General features: G+C 38.2%; 1 protein-coding gene across 3 annotated transcripts in view; it reads right to left on the bottom strand.

Annotated features, from left to right (window-relative positions):
* Positions 1-14,954, bottom strand: part of pde4dip (phosphodiesterase 4D interacting protein) — a 159,821-nt gene that overhangs the window by 69,660 nt on the left and 75,207 nt on the right. For 2 of the 3 annotated variants that reach the window (XM_075486076.1, XM_075486075.1), the window contains exons 4-5: positions 9,232-9,342; positions 2,849-2,925 (exon numbers count right to left, since the gene is read on the bottom strand). In XM_075486076.1, coding sequence (XP_075342191.1) covers positions 2,849-2,925; positions 9,232-9,342 — 188 coding nt within the window. Of the gene's footprint in view, positions 1-2,848; positions 2,926-9,231; positions 9,546-14,954 lie in introns of those variants that run through there. The other variant, XM_075486074.1, reaches the window with a different exon arrangement.

Genomic DNA, 14,954 nt, shown 5'->3' with positions numbered 1-14,954 from the left:
TGAATGAGATGCAAAATAGATGAAAATTAAATTAAAATAAAATCTATATGAGCCTAATTTCAGTTAATAACTTTCCCCTCTTTACTCATAATTTATTCATATCTGACCACTTCAACCAATCATCTTAATGCTGTTGGTTCATGAAAATGTCAGTTGATCGTACATGAAAGGCTTTAAAACTCTAGTGTCTGCAAGACACTCTGTATTCTAAGTTATAATAAAAATGTCTATAAAAACCCCATAAAATCAGCATCAAAACACACTTTCAAGCCTCTTTGGCTGCGGTTTGCTGATATTTCAGGCCGGGACATCTGTTTTAATCTCTGAAACAACATTTATTTAAACATTTACTGCTTTAGGTGGATCAGTTTTATTCACCAAATGAAAAATGATGAACCAAAGATGGAAAATGATGGTTTTTGTAGATCAAACTTTGTGTTTTCTCTGTGTGTGTGTGTTTGGTTTAGGAAGCACAGCTCATATATGAGCCTGTTAAAGGGAAAAGTTCTCTTTGTTAAGATGTATTTGGGTAAAAAGAACCTTTTCAACAAAAGGGACTAAACAACATCTGCTTTGTTTGTTGTCTTTCTTGGATTGACTCTACTCCAAATCGTTAAATTCATCCCTGGAAGCAAGAAGCTGGAGTCACAAATGGAAAGATTCCTGCATAGCTTCACATAAACGGTCTGAATGCAATCAAAGGCGTGACAGCAGAGAGTTGTTTAAACCTTGTTCTTGGCTGGTGGAAAAGACAGATTCTGCCCGAAGAAGGCGAGCTTGAATCAGACACGGATGGACAGGAAACAGGCACTCCGGAGGGAAACGTCTCCCGACCTCCACCGAAGGACGGGGGTAAAGATTATTATGGTCTGTCAGAGCTTCAGCTCTCAGCGGGTCGCGCTCAGCGTTTCCTCCTCACATCCATCAGCCCGGCCCCGTTAATAACTCTAATGATAAACTGTGGCCGCAGAGTTTATTTACGAAGCAGCGGGGGGAACGCAGAGAGAAAACGTCTCGGGACGCAGGCTCACTCCAGCGTTCACGCTCCTCAAAGGCGGAAATCTTGACCCTTTTCATTGTTTTGACAAAGTGCTGAACTGCCTGATTAAAGCCCAAACTGCAGAGTAAGTAAGCAAATGGAGTTGTTCCTCCATCCATCCGTCAGAGACTTCTTTGGTCAAATAACAAATTAGTTGAATACATGTGTTGATTTTCTGCATTTTCAGATTTGATCGAATTCGAACACTTAAACTCTGAATGTGCAGCTGCTTTAACTTTCCTCACCTACAGTCTGATGTGATTAAACACCTTTACACCTCACCTGTGTCACTAAAGATCCTCATTACACTTTGTTGAATGAGTGATGTTGGTTTAGCTCACTTAGTTTGAGGTGTGCATCACACTTTTCAAACAGACATGAATAAAATAAAGTGGAATTGATAACAAGAAGAATCTAAAGCTACATTTTTCAATCCGCCACCTCTTAGCTTCCATGTATGGAACAATAAAGGTGTCATAACAAAGAATAATTAAATTTTGTATTAATTTCTACTTTTCTTAATATTCTGAATGATATATTTATCTTATTCTCTCCTTTTTAAAAATTATTTTCCATTAAACTCATTAAAGATTTTTTTTAATTTAATATGTTTTTGCTTTTTTGATTGTCAGCCAATCAGATTCGAGTCTGCAGTCCTCTGAGCCAATCAGATTTGAGTCTGCAGTCCTCTGAGCCAATCAGATTTGAGCACAAGTTGCCTTCTTCCTCATATCTGATCTGTGCCTGTTGTTTTAAGAGACAACTTCATCTTTTTCACCTAAACCGTTCAATAAAAGCCGTTTATTAAAGGTGAGAGAATTAAGCATAGTTTAAACACAGCTTTACATCTGAACTTCCTGTTTGGGTCAAATAATCTGACGGGTCACAGAGTTTGGTGCTGAAAAGTCTGTTAGTAATTTAAGTTAAGTTAAGTTTTGTTTTATGCTGCCTCCCTGGACAGGACACCATGGAGACGAGCTCTGGCGTCTCTATGGGACCTTCTGGGCTCAATAAAGGAAATAAGATGATAAATGTTTTATGTGAGGTTTACTGATCGTGGTGTCAGAGCTCAGAAAACATCTGAAAAACCTGTTTTTTCAGATGTTTCTTTGTTTTTTTGGGTTTCTGACCTGACTTGTGTATAGAAAGTACATTTTTATGCTGATGACACTGACATTTATACAGCAAAACCTTCTTTGAATCGACAGAAGATGTTTTTTTATGGTCTTTAAATACTTTTAAAGATGCTTTAAGAACGGCCTTGAAGGAACCTGTTGCTGCTTCATATGGTTTTATAACCATAAGCTAAATATGTGGCTTTCAGTTGTGATGAACCTTTCTTTTTTCCTCCCTTTCTGGCTTGAACGTTTTGTTTTATGCTGCCCTCCTGGGCAGGTCTCCATGGAGACGAGCTGACAGCTGCCTCACGAACAGGTGATACAGCTCAGATCTCTACTGTCCCCACTATCCTCTCAACACCCTCCCCCTGCACAACAACCCCCCCTCTTCGCCTCCTCGTCCCCTTTTCTTTAACACAGAGCCACTTCATCCCCTTCAGAGACACTTCAGCCAATTCCATGTGCAGCATTCCTCTGAGATTAGTCCATGTTGTGATAGCTAGGTGAGTCCAGAGCCGGCGGGAAATAATCAAACCACTGATGAAAGCAGTGTTTTTGTGGTTGTGTGTCAGGTTTCCCAGGAGGCGTTTCAGCAAATCTGTGCAGCACGAGCAGCTGAAAGTGCTTTTAATGAGTTTCAGTTGACACATTTTGTTAACTGGCCGTGTGAGAAAAGGTGATTTATACTCACAGTGCTTTGTCCAGAAGCTCCTGTTTCTCCTCCAGTTCCTTTTTCAGACTCTCAACTTCAACCTTCAGTTCAATATTCTGGAAGAGATTCATTCAACAGAACGATTAGAAGCTGCAGACAGGAAGTTCAGACAGTTTTAAACACCCCATAAAAACAGTCTTTGCAGTTAAAAATGTTTTCCTTTTCAATAAAACAGCTCTTTATGCCTGTAACACCAAACTTCTATCAAAACATTTGATTCAGTTATTATTCTGGGACTTGTGTGAATGCAAATTAGCGCCCCCAACTCCCCCCTCTGCTGCTTGCTGAGTGAAAACACACCGTGGTGCCGCGTGCTGCTATAAGAAGCTCGGTTTAGCCAACAGGTTGTGAGTTCAGAGCCACAAAAAACACACTGGAGACAGCCACACTGAGCTGAAATGAAAACAGCTTGAAAGCTGCTCAGTGCAAACATCAAATAAACACTGTTTCACCCTGTAAGCTGCAGCCTGCAGCATCTGGTGCGTGAGGAACACTGGAGGAAATGCTCAGACATGTTGATTGCTTGTTTCCCTCCTCGGGAATCATCGAAAAACATAATCCCCCATTTTCCTTCTATCACTCTTTGCCTTACATCCATGGAAAACATCATGGAGCTGGAGAAAGATGGCCGACACTCATTTGTGATTCAACAAATTTTTTAATAATTATATCCAAAGCGACTTTCAAATGAGGATATGACATTACAGCTAGCATCAAAGCTAATAATAAGCTAACAATAAGCTAACATCACAGCTAACATCAAAGCTAACAATAAGCTAGCGATAAACTAACATCACAGCTAACATCAAAGCTAACATCACAGCTAACAATAAGCTAACATCAAAGCTAACATCAAAGCTAACAATAAGCTAACATCAAAGCTAACACAGCTAACAATAAGCTAACATCACAGCTAACAATACGCTAACAATAAGCTAGCAATAAACTAACATCACAGCTAACAATAAGCTAACATCACAGCTAACATCAAAGCTAACAATAAGCTAGCAATAAACTAACATCACAGCTAACATCAAAGCTAACATCAAAGCTAACATCACAGCTAACAATAAGCTAACATCAAAGCTAACATCACAGCTAACATCACACCAAACATTAAAGCTAACATCAAAGCTAACATCACAGCTAACAATAAGCTAACATCAAAGCTAACATCACAGCTAACATCAAAGCTAACATCACAGCTAACATCAAAGCTAACATCACAGCTAACATCAAAGCTAACATCACAGCTAACACCACAGCTAACATCACAGCTAACATCACAGCTAACATCACACCAAACACCAAAAAGCTGGGTCTGTGCAGGGTCTCCTGACAGCTGTGGGATGAAGCCAACACCTTCCCTGTTGTGTTCTGAACCTTCTGAACCAGGATGCATTTCACCGTTGTGTTTCATCTGTTTTCAAAATCTGAGAACCTCAGATTAAGTCACACCCTCTTGATTTCACATTTACTAAACTTTCCTCATCCGTATAATTTCGTTTTCTCTGTTTGTTGGCAGGATTTCAGAAGTATTTACATCAACATTTGAAGTATTTACATCAACATTTGAAGTATTTACATCAACATTTGAAGTATTTACATCAACATTTGAAGTATTTACATCAACATTTGAGCAGAAGCGAGGCAGCTTAGAAGTCATTAATGTTTCATTTCTTTCTGCATCTGAACGCTGATCTGAGGTTTTTCTTATTTAAGCCGCCGGAGGGATGACTTATATCCATGTTTTATAAATCCAGATAGATGTTTTTGTTCTGAATCGGCACGATATTTCACTTTATTTTGTTATACTTTCACCTGTATTTCTGTTCAGGAGCAGAGACACAAATAAAAGCACCAACAAAAGCTGCTTCCATGTCTCACGTTCTGACCTGGATCTGTGGAAGGTCTATAAATAGGTGAAAGGATACAGCACCTGCTGTTTCTGCCCCCCCCCCCCAGTGTAACATACACGACCCCTGCCCTCCCCCACCCAGCAACACCTCCACTTTTAACCACTGGCTCTGAAAGCAGCAACAAACTTGAGTGAACTGGCTGACAGTTGCTCACGTGCACGTTTATACGTGCAGACATGCTGAATTATGTTCTCTGGAAAACTGGTCAAACAGTCACAGTGCAGGCAGCTCGATGAATTAAAACTTTAGTTTCTTTTCATTTGTTATTTCTCTATTTTTATCTTATTTCTCTATTTTTATTCTATTATATTTGCTTGTTTTTCCTTTCATTTTACATATATTCTATACTGTACGCTGTTGCAACACAATAATTTCCCAAATTGGGATGAATAAAGTACTTATCTATCTATCTATCTATCTATCTATCTATCTATCTACAAAGAAAAAAAAAATTCTATTGATTTGTTCAACAATTTTCTTTTGATTCTCATCAGATCCAGATGGATTGTTTCCTTTTGGATGGAAACAGTGTTGAGCATGAGTCCCGGTGATCCGGGTCGGCTCAGAATATTCATCTGTGCTACAGCTACACCCGATTCATCCCCCAGTTTATCCTTCTCAGCTGACATTTGCTCTAAGGTGACAACCGTAAATGCCTCACAGACCAAAAAAAGGACCTTATCTTAAACGGGAGATTGGACCGAAAACAAAGTTTCAGTGCAATCTGTTGGTTTCCTTAGCTAGGAAATTGTTTTTGAATTGGCTCTATATGAACGAATTGGATTAATTTATGAATAATTATGATTACAATTAATTGAATTCCATTTGGCTTGAATTGGACTTTATTATCAAAGTGCCTTGAGATGACATTTGTTGTATTTGGCGCTATATAAATAAAAATGAATTGAATTGAATTAAAAGTAATAATTAAATAAGTTAAATAAATAAATAAATATAATAAATAAATGATTTAATATTTAAATAAATAATAATTTAAAATATAAGATAAATAATTTGCAATAAAGATCTTATTGCAAATAGACAGATCTACGAATGACTTAACATGTATTTATCGTTGCGGTGGGCCCAGAGGTGGCTGGGACGGCCTCCGGCCCGCCGTCTGTCCGGACAAAAGGACGAATAAAAGGCAAACGACACGTTGTTGTAATGTATGAAACAGCTCTCACAATCCTGACTTCATTTCTGATTTCGTCTGTGAGCGCCTGCTACATTTGTTGTCGCAACGTTTTGACCCACAATAACTGACAGGAATCTGTGCAAAACAGCACCCCCCACTGGCCAGAAGTGAGATGACACGAAGAACATAGAGTTTGAGCTTTATCGGTGTCGTCCACTTTATGTCCTCATTCTGCATCATTCTGCTTTTGTGTTAACATAACACTCAGTGGGTCTACAGCAGGGCTATTCAATTACAAATTCAGTCGGGCCAGATTTTAAAACCTTAAGCTGGGCCGGATAAAAACACATTTCCAAACTTTTAAATGAACTGAGGTAGTCGCAGTACTCTGTCTCCTGAAGTAACCCAGGCATTAAAACAAAAAGTGCACATCAGTGGTGATGAAATAGTTTTCCCGTTTGAAATGAAATAAAAACAACTGACATAAGAACATCAACATTAAAAAATTCTCTAAATAAATAGAACCTGAGGTAACAGCAATGCTGTTTTTCACTTTAAAATACTAAAAAAGAATATTTTGGTCCCAAAATGTTTGTCTCCGTCTTGAAATGATATCAAAGCAACATTCTGGTCATATTTCTGATTTTTGAGGTCCTCATTTGTGATCCTTCGGGAAAGTTTGCCCGGGTGTTTTTCCAGGTGGTGTCTCCGGACGTTAAACTCCGTAAGTACCGCAACAGAGTCATTGCAAAGTAAACACACAGGTTTAGCGTTTGGAGTTGGCGGTAAAATAAAACAGTATCTGTTCGCCCAGGCAGGGTTAAAACGACGGGTTTCATCGTCTCAAAGGTTGAGAGAGACAAACTTTTTCAGTTGGAGTTGAGCTGCTAACACGGTTCCATCAGTAACTTTCAAAACAACTTCTGGGAGCTGGGAGTTTCAAAGTAAGATGAGGGTTGATCTACTACTGTAGACAACAAAGTATATGCTATATTCTACATGTTTTTTTTATGAATTTTTATGTTGTAGAGTTGTGAATTTATCTTATCAATGGATAAATTGAGCAGCCTTGCTTTGTTGTCTACAGTAGTAGATCAACCCTCATCTTACTTTGAAGCTCCCAGATCAAGGAAGTGACGTCGACGCAGCTTTAGCTGCAGAGAAGCTATCAGGCTTGTGTTGATAATAATAAACTCCTGGACTATGTACAAACTTCCAAATGCATCGTTTTGTGAGTACAGACCATATTTGTACTACTGTAGAAGTTTGGTGTCATGGCATGTGATTTTAGTGTGGTAATTTTGGAGATACTGCCAGGGTCCATTAGCGCTTGTGCTAAGCTATTCGGGATAACTCAGTAACTCAGCTGATGTTCAGCCAAGATCGAAAAAACTTTGGGTGGGCTACATGGCTAGATGTCACGGTTCAAATGACCCGGTGAATCTACTCCGAACCATCACTTTAAAACCAAAATAGTCCCACACGACTGATGTGCAGTTCCTCTTTGAAACTAGCATCCCCGCAGGGTCTGGTTCTGTTGAGCCTGAGGCCATTGTGTAGGTTACAGCTTTGCTTGCGAGTCCTCTCCGGTAGACTGTTTCATAACTTTGCTCCCCGTGTCACGTGACCTGAGTGCAGCCTCTGTGGTTAGACAATCTCGTTTGATCATATCATATGTTTTACTTGCGCATTTCACGTGAACAGAGTATAATCGCAGCCTTTTTTTTTTTTTTTTTTTTTTTTTTTAAATAATCGCAGCCTTTGCGATTAGAAAATTGCACTTGGTCATATCGCGATATTATCGCAAATGCAATATATCGTTCAGCCCTAATCGCGGCAGTATGTTTCGTCCCAAATTTACCAAAATGAATTCCCCTATTTAAATCTTTAAATGCCGTTTTCTCTAAATCAGTTTTTTGTATTTTTCCAGTATCAATATCTCAGCCTACGGAGCACCTACTAACACCAAACTCTCCAGTTATACACTTAGCAGTATTCTGAAGATATTTACAGAAGGATTTGTTGACAAATCATTCCTGGCCTGATTTATATGACATTATAATAAAAAAATATGGCGAAAATCGATGTTTTTTAGGCTATGGACAGTATATTTTGATTTCCTAGGAAATGAAAGCAGATATCCTGAAATCCCTCTGTAATTTCTTTTCACTTTGTGTGTAAACAAAATGAAAAAAGAATTTTGCACCTGGCTTTATCATATGTTCAGATCTTGCTTCCAGAAATATATGCAAATGTGCACATATCTAATTAGATAATGCCTCATTTGCATAATTAAACATACAAATTTCTAAAACTTGTAATACATTTTATTTTCATATTTGTATAAGTGATCGACTGAGGAATTTTCATGGTGATATCTATTATTTTAAAATATTACCCTATTCACCTGTAGTAGGGAAATCATGAGATTAATTAGATTAAACATTTTAATCGTTGCCCAGCCCTACTTTAATTGATTTATTAATTTATTTTACTTCATGTGGATGGGATTCTGTTCTGAGTGTTCCTGGGTTTGAAGTGCTCACGTAGATGTGTTGGTTTACGTTCCTCTGAAAGCAGAGTTGCCATTTTCAGCTCTTTCCCTGAGCTCTGGGAGCTGAAACGTTCCTGATTGTGCTGCTCTGAGACAAACTGTGGCCTGAACCAAACAGCAGCAGGACAACAAGAGGCAGCTCCAACCACAACTGTACGATCCCTCAGTGCAGAACAGCGTTTGGACAGTCGGTTTTTTCTCACGAAAGCTGTAAACTCTGGAACTCACTGCGCACAGATATTAAGTCCATCAGTGAGTTTTAATTGTTCACCTTTAAACTTAAATTTTGGCTTAAAACAAACCAAAACTGTACTCACTTGTAAAAATGTGAGAGTGAGTGAATGAGATGAAAGTTTGAACTGCACTGTTGTATTTATAGATTAATGTTCTTCTGTAAATTAATGTCTATTTTAGGTCTCGTGTCAGCATAGAAAAGCCTAACCCGGGACGGGAGTTGTAAATTAGCACTTGTTGCTATACTCTGTATGCATCACACCAGCTACAAGCTTTAAATTGTAACTATGTCTGATTGTATTGTCCCTGTCAAATAAACGAAATCATTTTTTTTTTTTTAAACCGACTCTCAGCCTGAACTCTTGTACAGTTTGAGGTGCTGCAGCGCAGCCTGAGACGCCCTGACGGGTGTCTGCACGCAGCACACAGCCGAAGGAACAAACACTTGTGCGGTTTCTCTTTGTATCTGAGCTGTAAGGTTAGCTTATTAGCTTATTGTTAGCTGTTGGTCACTCACCCTCCTGTGCACGTCATCGCTGCTCTCCTCAAACTTCTGCTGGATCTTCTCCTCCAGGAAGTAGATCCTGAGCTTCAGGCTGAAGTTCTCCTTCTTCAGGTCGTTCAGGTGCTGCGAGATAGTGCGGTAACCGCGGAAACCAGAGTTAGACATGGCGGGGGGTTTGGTAGGGGGCAGCGTGGCCCCCGCATTCAGCATGGCATAATAAAGGTGTGAGAACAGGGCTGAAGAGAAGCTAAAGGGTCCTGGATCAGGGCTCTGCTCTCTGCTGCTGCCACACATCAACAGACCAGGTCCAAAGTGGACACAAGCCCCCCCCGGAGGGCCTGAGGAGGGGGCAAAGGGGTGGCACACAGGAGCCGGGGGCTATTTTTACCAGGCCAAGAATCTGAGGCTGGACGGTGTGTTGACACCGAGAACAAATGCTGCTGAAGCCGTCAGAGCGACTGTACGAGTGTGAGAATCTTATTATATACATCTTATATGTACGAGTGAGTCTTTAACAAACACTTTACTCCAGATAAATGTAAATGTACTTTATTTCTACAGCCCTTTACAGACAATCCTTACGATGTACCAAAGTGCTTTACATAAAGAGAGAGATAAAACATTTATAACGCAATGTGTGTCCAAGACTTTAAGATGACGCAGCGGGATAAAATAAGTGGGTCAGATAAAGCGTCTCTTAGGACAGACGGGTCTGGTGCAGTAGATGCACGCCTGAAACAACACTCACACACACACACACACATTGTTTATCACATCACGGAGACGGTGGATGGCCTGCTCACATCATGAGTAAATGTTCAATGATACGTTGTCAAGTGTAGGTACAACCTCTGACATAAGGGTGAACATAAATATGAAATGTTTCCGGATATCGGGACTCGGTTGGACGGATTTCATGCGAGATCTCGGTCAGATAGATAGATAGATAGATAGATAGATAGATAGATAGATAGATAGATAGATAGATAGATAGATAGATGGGTGTATAGATAGATGGGTGTATAGATAGATAGATAGATAGATAGATAGATAGATAGATAGATAGATAGATAGATAGATAGATAGATAGATAGATAGATAGATAGATAGATAGATAGAGAGGTGGATGGGTGGGTGGGTGTATAGATAGATAGATAGATAGATAGATAGATAGATAGATAGATAGATAGATAGATAGATAGATAGATAGACAGAGAGGTGGATGGGTGGGTGGGTGTATAGATAGATAGATAGATAGATAGATAGATAGATAGATAGATAGATAGATAGATAGATAGATAGATAGATAGATAGATAGATAGATAGATAGATAGATAGATAGACAGACAGACAGACAGGTGGGTGGGTGGGTGGGTGTATAGATAGATAGATAGATAGATAGATAGATAGATAGACAGACAGAGAGGTGGATGGGTGGGTGGGTGTATAGATAGATAGATAGATAGATAGATAGATAGATAGATAGATAGACAGACAGACAGATAGATCAGAGTTAATCAGAGTTTTAAGACCTTTAAGGCCTCAAACAACAATCACTAAACTCGATCGCATAACAACCAAAATCAAACTAAAAGCAAAAGCTTGTGTTGAATCTGAAGCCAAAGTAGAAAACAGTAGCAGCAGGAATTAAAACTCACTCCAGCTCAGATGTTCCCCACCAAATGGTTCAATTTAACGTCTCCAGATTCCAAAGTTTTAGCATCATTTGAGCATAAATCACAGAAACAGGAGAGTTTCTCACCACTAGGAGGCAGTGACGCTCCACAGGAGTTCAGACCCACAATCCTCAGCAGCTATTTAAAGAAAGCGTTGCCCTGCGGCTGTCACTGAGGAATGCTGAAGCTGGTGCTCACGCATGCACGGCTGTCCGACGTGCACGGAGCGGAGCAGACAATCAGCAGAAGAAGAAATGATCGAAAACACACCAGCAGAAGAAGAAATGATCTCTAAATCAGAGCCGAATCAAACTGTCAGCTGCTGCTTTTCCTGCGCTTCATTTACAGTTTGTTTCAGGTGATTTGTGCTTTGTGGATCCTTCTTCTTCCCCGTGCTGCACATTTCTGTCCTTTAAACGTCAGGGCTGTTTGAAAATTACAGCCTGTGAGAAACAGACGTTTTTATCCTTTATTCCCACTAAAGTTCTCCTTCACACGTTTAAAATATGACTCTAAAACCATAAAAAGCTGGTAAATTATGGGAAAAATCACAGCTACGCTGAAATCAGAGCCGGGATGAGGAAATGTCGGCTTCTGTGTCAAGTTTTTAGCCTTTTTAACAACTTATTATCATCTTTTCTTATGAGAAGCTGATAAAATCTGAGTAATCTGAGTACAAGGATTGTTCATTGACACGGTTTAGCAGAGGTGGGTAGTAACGAGTTACATTTACTTGAGTAAGTTTTTGAAAACATTGTACTTCTAGGAGTAGTTTTAAATCTCTATACATATTTTTATTATGATTTTTTATTGATTAAACATTGACATTATATCCCCATCTGGCAATAATAATAATAAAAATAAATAAATAAAATAGAATAGAATAGAATAAAAATAAATAAATAAAATAGAATAAAAATAAATAAATAAAATAGAATAAAAATAAATAAATAAACAGATAAACATAGAATAAAACAAACAAAATGATACTAATGTAGATAAATAATAATTAATAAAATAAAATCAGGAAATGTCAGCTTCTGTGTCAAGTTTTTAGCCTTTTTAACAACTTGTTATCATATTTTCTTATGAGAAGCTGATAAAATCTGAGTAATCTGAGTACAAGGATTGTTCACTGACACGGTTTAGCAGAGGTGGGTAGTAACGACTTACATTTACTTGAGTAAGTTTTTGAAAACATTATACTTCTAGGAGTAGTTTTAAATCTCTATACTTTTTTTTTTAAACATATTTTTATTAAGATTTTTCATTGATTTAAACATGAACATTACATCCCCATCTGGCAATAAAAATAATAAAAATAAATAAATAAAATAGAACAAATAATTAAATAAACAGATAAACATAGAATAAAACAAACGAAATGATACTAATGTAGATAAATAATAATTAATAAAACAAAATGACACTCCAATAGGCTCACAGCAGTGCACACATTGCACAACTTGTACAATTAATCACAATTCAAGGTTGTGAGTTTCCAGAAAGTCCATATAAGGTCTCCATAAGTTAGCAAAATTCTTTTTCTTTTTTACAATATAAGTTAGTCTCTCCAAAGCGAGACGGGACATCAGTTTTTTTGTCCACATTCCAATAGAAGGCGTGTCCATACTTTTCCACAATAATGCGATTATCCTCCTGAGGCACCACAAAGTTCTCTGAGTTTATTCCAGTAAACATATTTTGGCTCGCAGTGGAACTTCCCTTCCAACTACGAGGCCGATACAATGTGATACATTTTTCCAGAATTACTGTATCTTTGAACATTCCCACAAGCAATGAATTAACCCTTTTCCTCTCTGCATAAATCATTCCCTATACTTTTTACTTTTGAGTAAGGTTTTGAAAACATTATCCTTCCAGGAGTAGTTTTAAATCTCTATACTTTTTCCTTTTCCTTGAGTAGATGTGTGCAGCAGAAACTGTCCTCTTACTCCGCTACATTAGGCTACAATGAGCTGGTTACTTTTCTTCTTACCTCTTTGGTATTCTACGCCTCATTATTTTTACCCCCCCGCGTACGCCTCATTTTAATGTTTTATTCTGACAGAGAGAGAGACTTCCACCAAAGGCTCTACCACCTGACTGTGTTCCACCAATCAGACGCAGCCGTGCAGTCTGGTCACGTGACCGTACTCGATCTCAGCGGCGGGACGGGTTAGCTTTAGCATTAGCAGTCGTAGCAAACAAAGAAAGAAACAGATGAAAGATGTCAGAACCAACGGTGGGAAATGAAGACGCAGACGAGGCCTCATACTGAAAGCATGTTTACCTTACAAAGAGTGAGAAACAGCAGCTACATTATGTGTCTTCTGTGGCAACCAAAACAAACGCACATTTCAGCAGAAACTCAACATCTAACTTGAGGAAACATGTAGCGCTAAGTTTCCTAAACTCGTTTTTCCCCCATGGATAGGTGAATGTTTGTTTTTTAGGTTACATATGGGTTACATATGTTTTACACATTTCCTAAGTCTCTTTTATTTTTTATTATTATTTTCTTCTTATTATTATTATTATTATTTTCAAACTTTGTTATTATTATTATTATTATTATTTTTATTATTATTATTTATATTTTATTATTATTTTGATTTAAGCTATTTTGCAATTAATTAATTCATTTTAATTTATTTGATGAATTGGATGAACTCTAATTGGCCTAAAGATGATTATTTAGTATGTTTGTCTGTCTGATTGAATGCTTGTGTTAACAAATAAATCAGACGTTACTCAACAGTTACTCAGTAACTGAGTAGTTTTTTCACCATTTTTTTCTCTTACTCAAGTAATTATTTGGATGACTACTTTTTACTTTTACTTGAGTCATATTATTCTGAAGTAACAGTACTTTTACTTGAGTAAATTTTTGGCTGCTCTGCCCACCTCTGGTGTTCAGGTCGAACTATGATGGTGGGATTGTTGTGCAAGTAGAAAATATCTAGAATAAATATATGTTTGCCTTTTCTGAAATGATCCCCAGATAAAGACCTCTGTAGAAGTGAATAATTCTGGCAGAGAAGGGGCGTGTTTTTACTCGAAAAAGATGATTTTTCAACTCAAAATGTAGAGAAACTTGGCTTCTGTCTAACAATATAACTCACTAAGCAAAAAGACTTCAAAAGCCTGAAAATAACCAAAATAACAGTTTTTAACTCGCCTGTTTCTTCTCATTTTTAAGTGCTCACAGCGGCGAATCTGCATCGTTAGAAGTTTTGGTTTCTTTCACTGAAGCAGCTTTTTGAGAGAGTTTTCAGCTAAATCTAAAAAGCTAAAACAGCTGGAGCTCTGAATGACCACGTGCACCTGAAGCAGGAAGTGTCTCAGCGATCTCACTGCAGTCTGTGCAGGATTCGCATCATCTGGTGACGACAAACAATCCAAAACACCCTCAGCTCTGCTCAAACACTTCATAAATCCCCACATCAGCGCATCTGAGGCCAGATAAAGTGCAGCGTTTCTCCCCAATGATTCACAGATCCACCCAACGACCTAACAGCTCCTTAACACAGTGAGAAGACTTTGGCTGTGTTCCAAATAGGGCTGAACGATTATGGAAAATAATCTAATTGCGATTTTTCGCGCCAATATTGCGATTGCGATGCGATATGCGATTATTTTTTAAGGTCTTTGTCTTCTGTATTATTAAACAAAGACAAGCAATACATCATACAGTATGGCTAAAACTATATTACATTAATTTTAAACTGTTCTTTCCTGGAAGACAGACCTCTGTTATGATGACATGAGGTGATGCATGAATTGATGACTGACATTTTTATTTAACAAAACAGTATATTTGAACATACAACAATAGTATATTTTGAGCTAACAAACATCTGAGCATAAAGTGTTGACAAGGAACAAGGAAACACATGCCATGAACCAAACTTCTACTGTAGTACAAATATGGTCTGTACTCACAAAGCGATGCATTTGGAAGTTTGAAAATAGTCCAAGAGTTTATTATTATCAACACAAGCCTGATAGCTTCTCTGCTGCTAAAGCTGCGTCGACGTCACTTCCTTGATCTGGGAG

The sequence above is a fragment of the Odontesthes bonariensis genome, chromosome 15 (genome assembly GCF_027942865.1).
Source record: "Odontesthes bonariensis isolate fOdoBon6 chromosome 15, fOdoBon6.hap1, whole genome shotgun sequence".
NCBI lineage: Eukaryota > Metazoa > Chordata > Actinopteri > Atheriniformes > Atherinopsidae > Odontesthes > Odontesthes bonariensis.
This window is presented reverse-complemented; position numbering and strand designations above follow the sequence as displayed.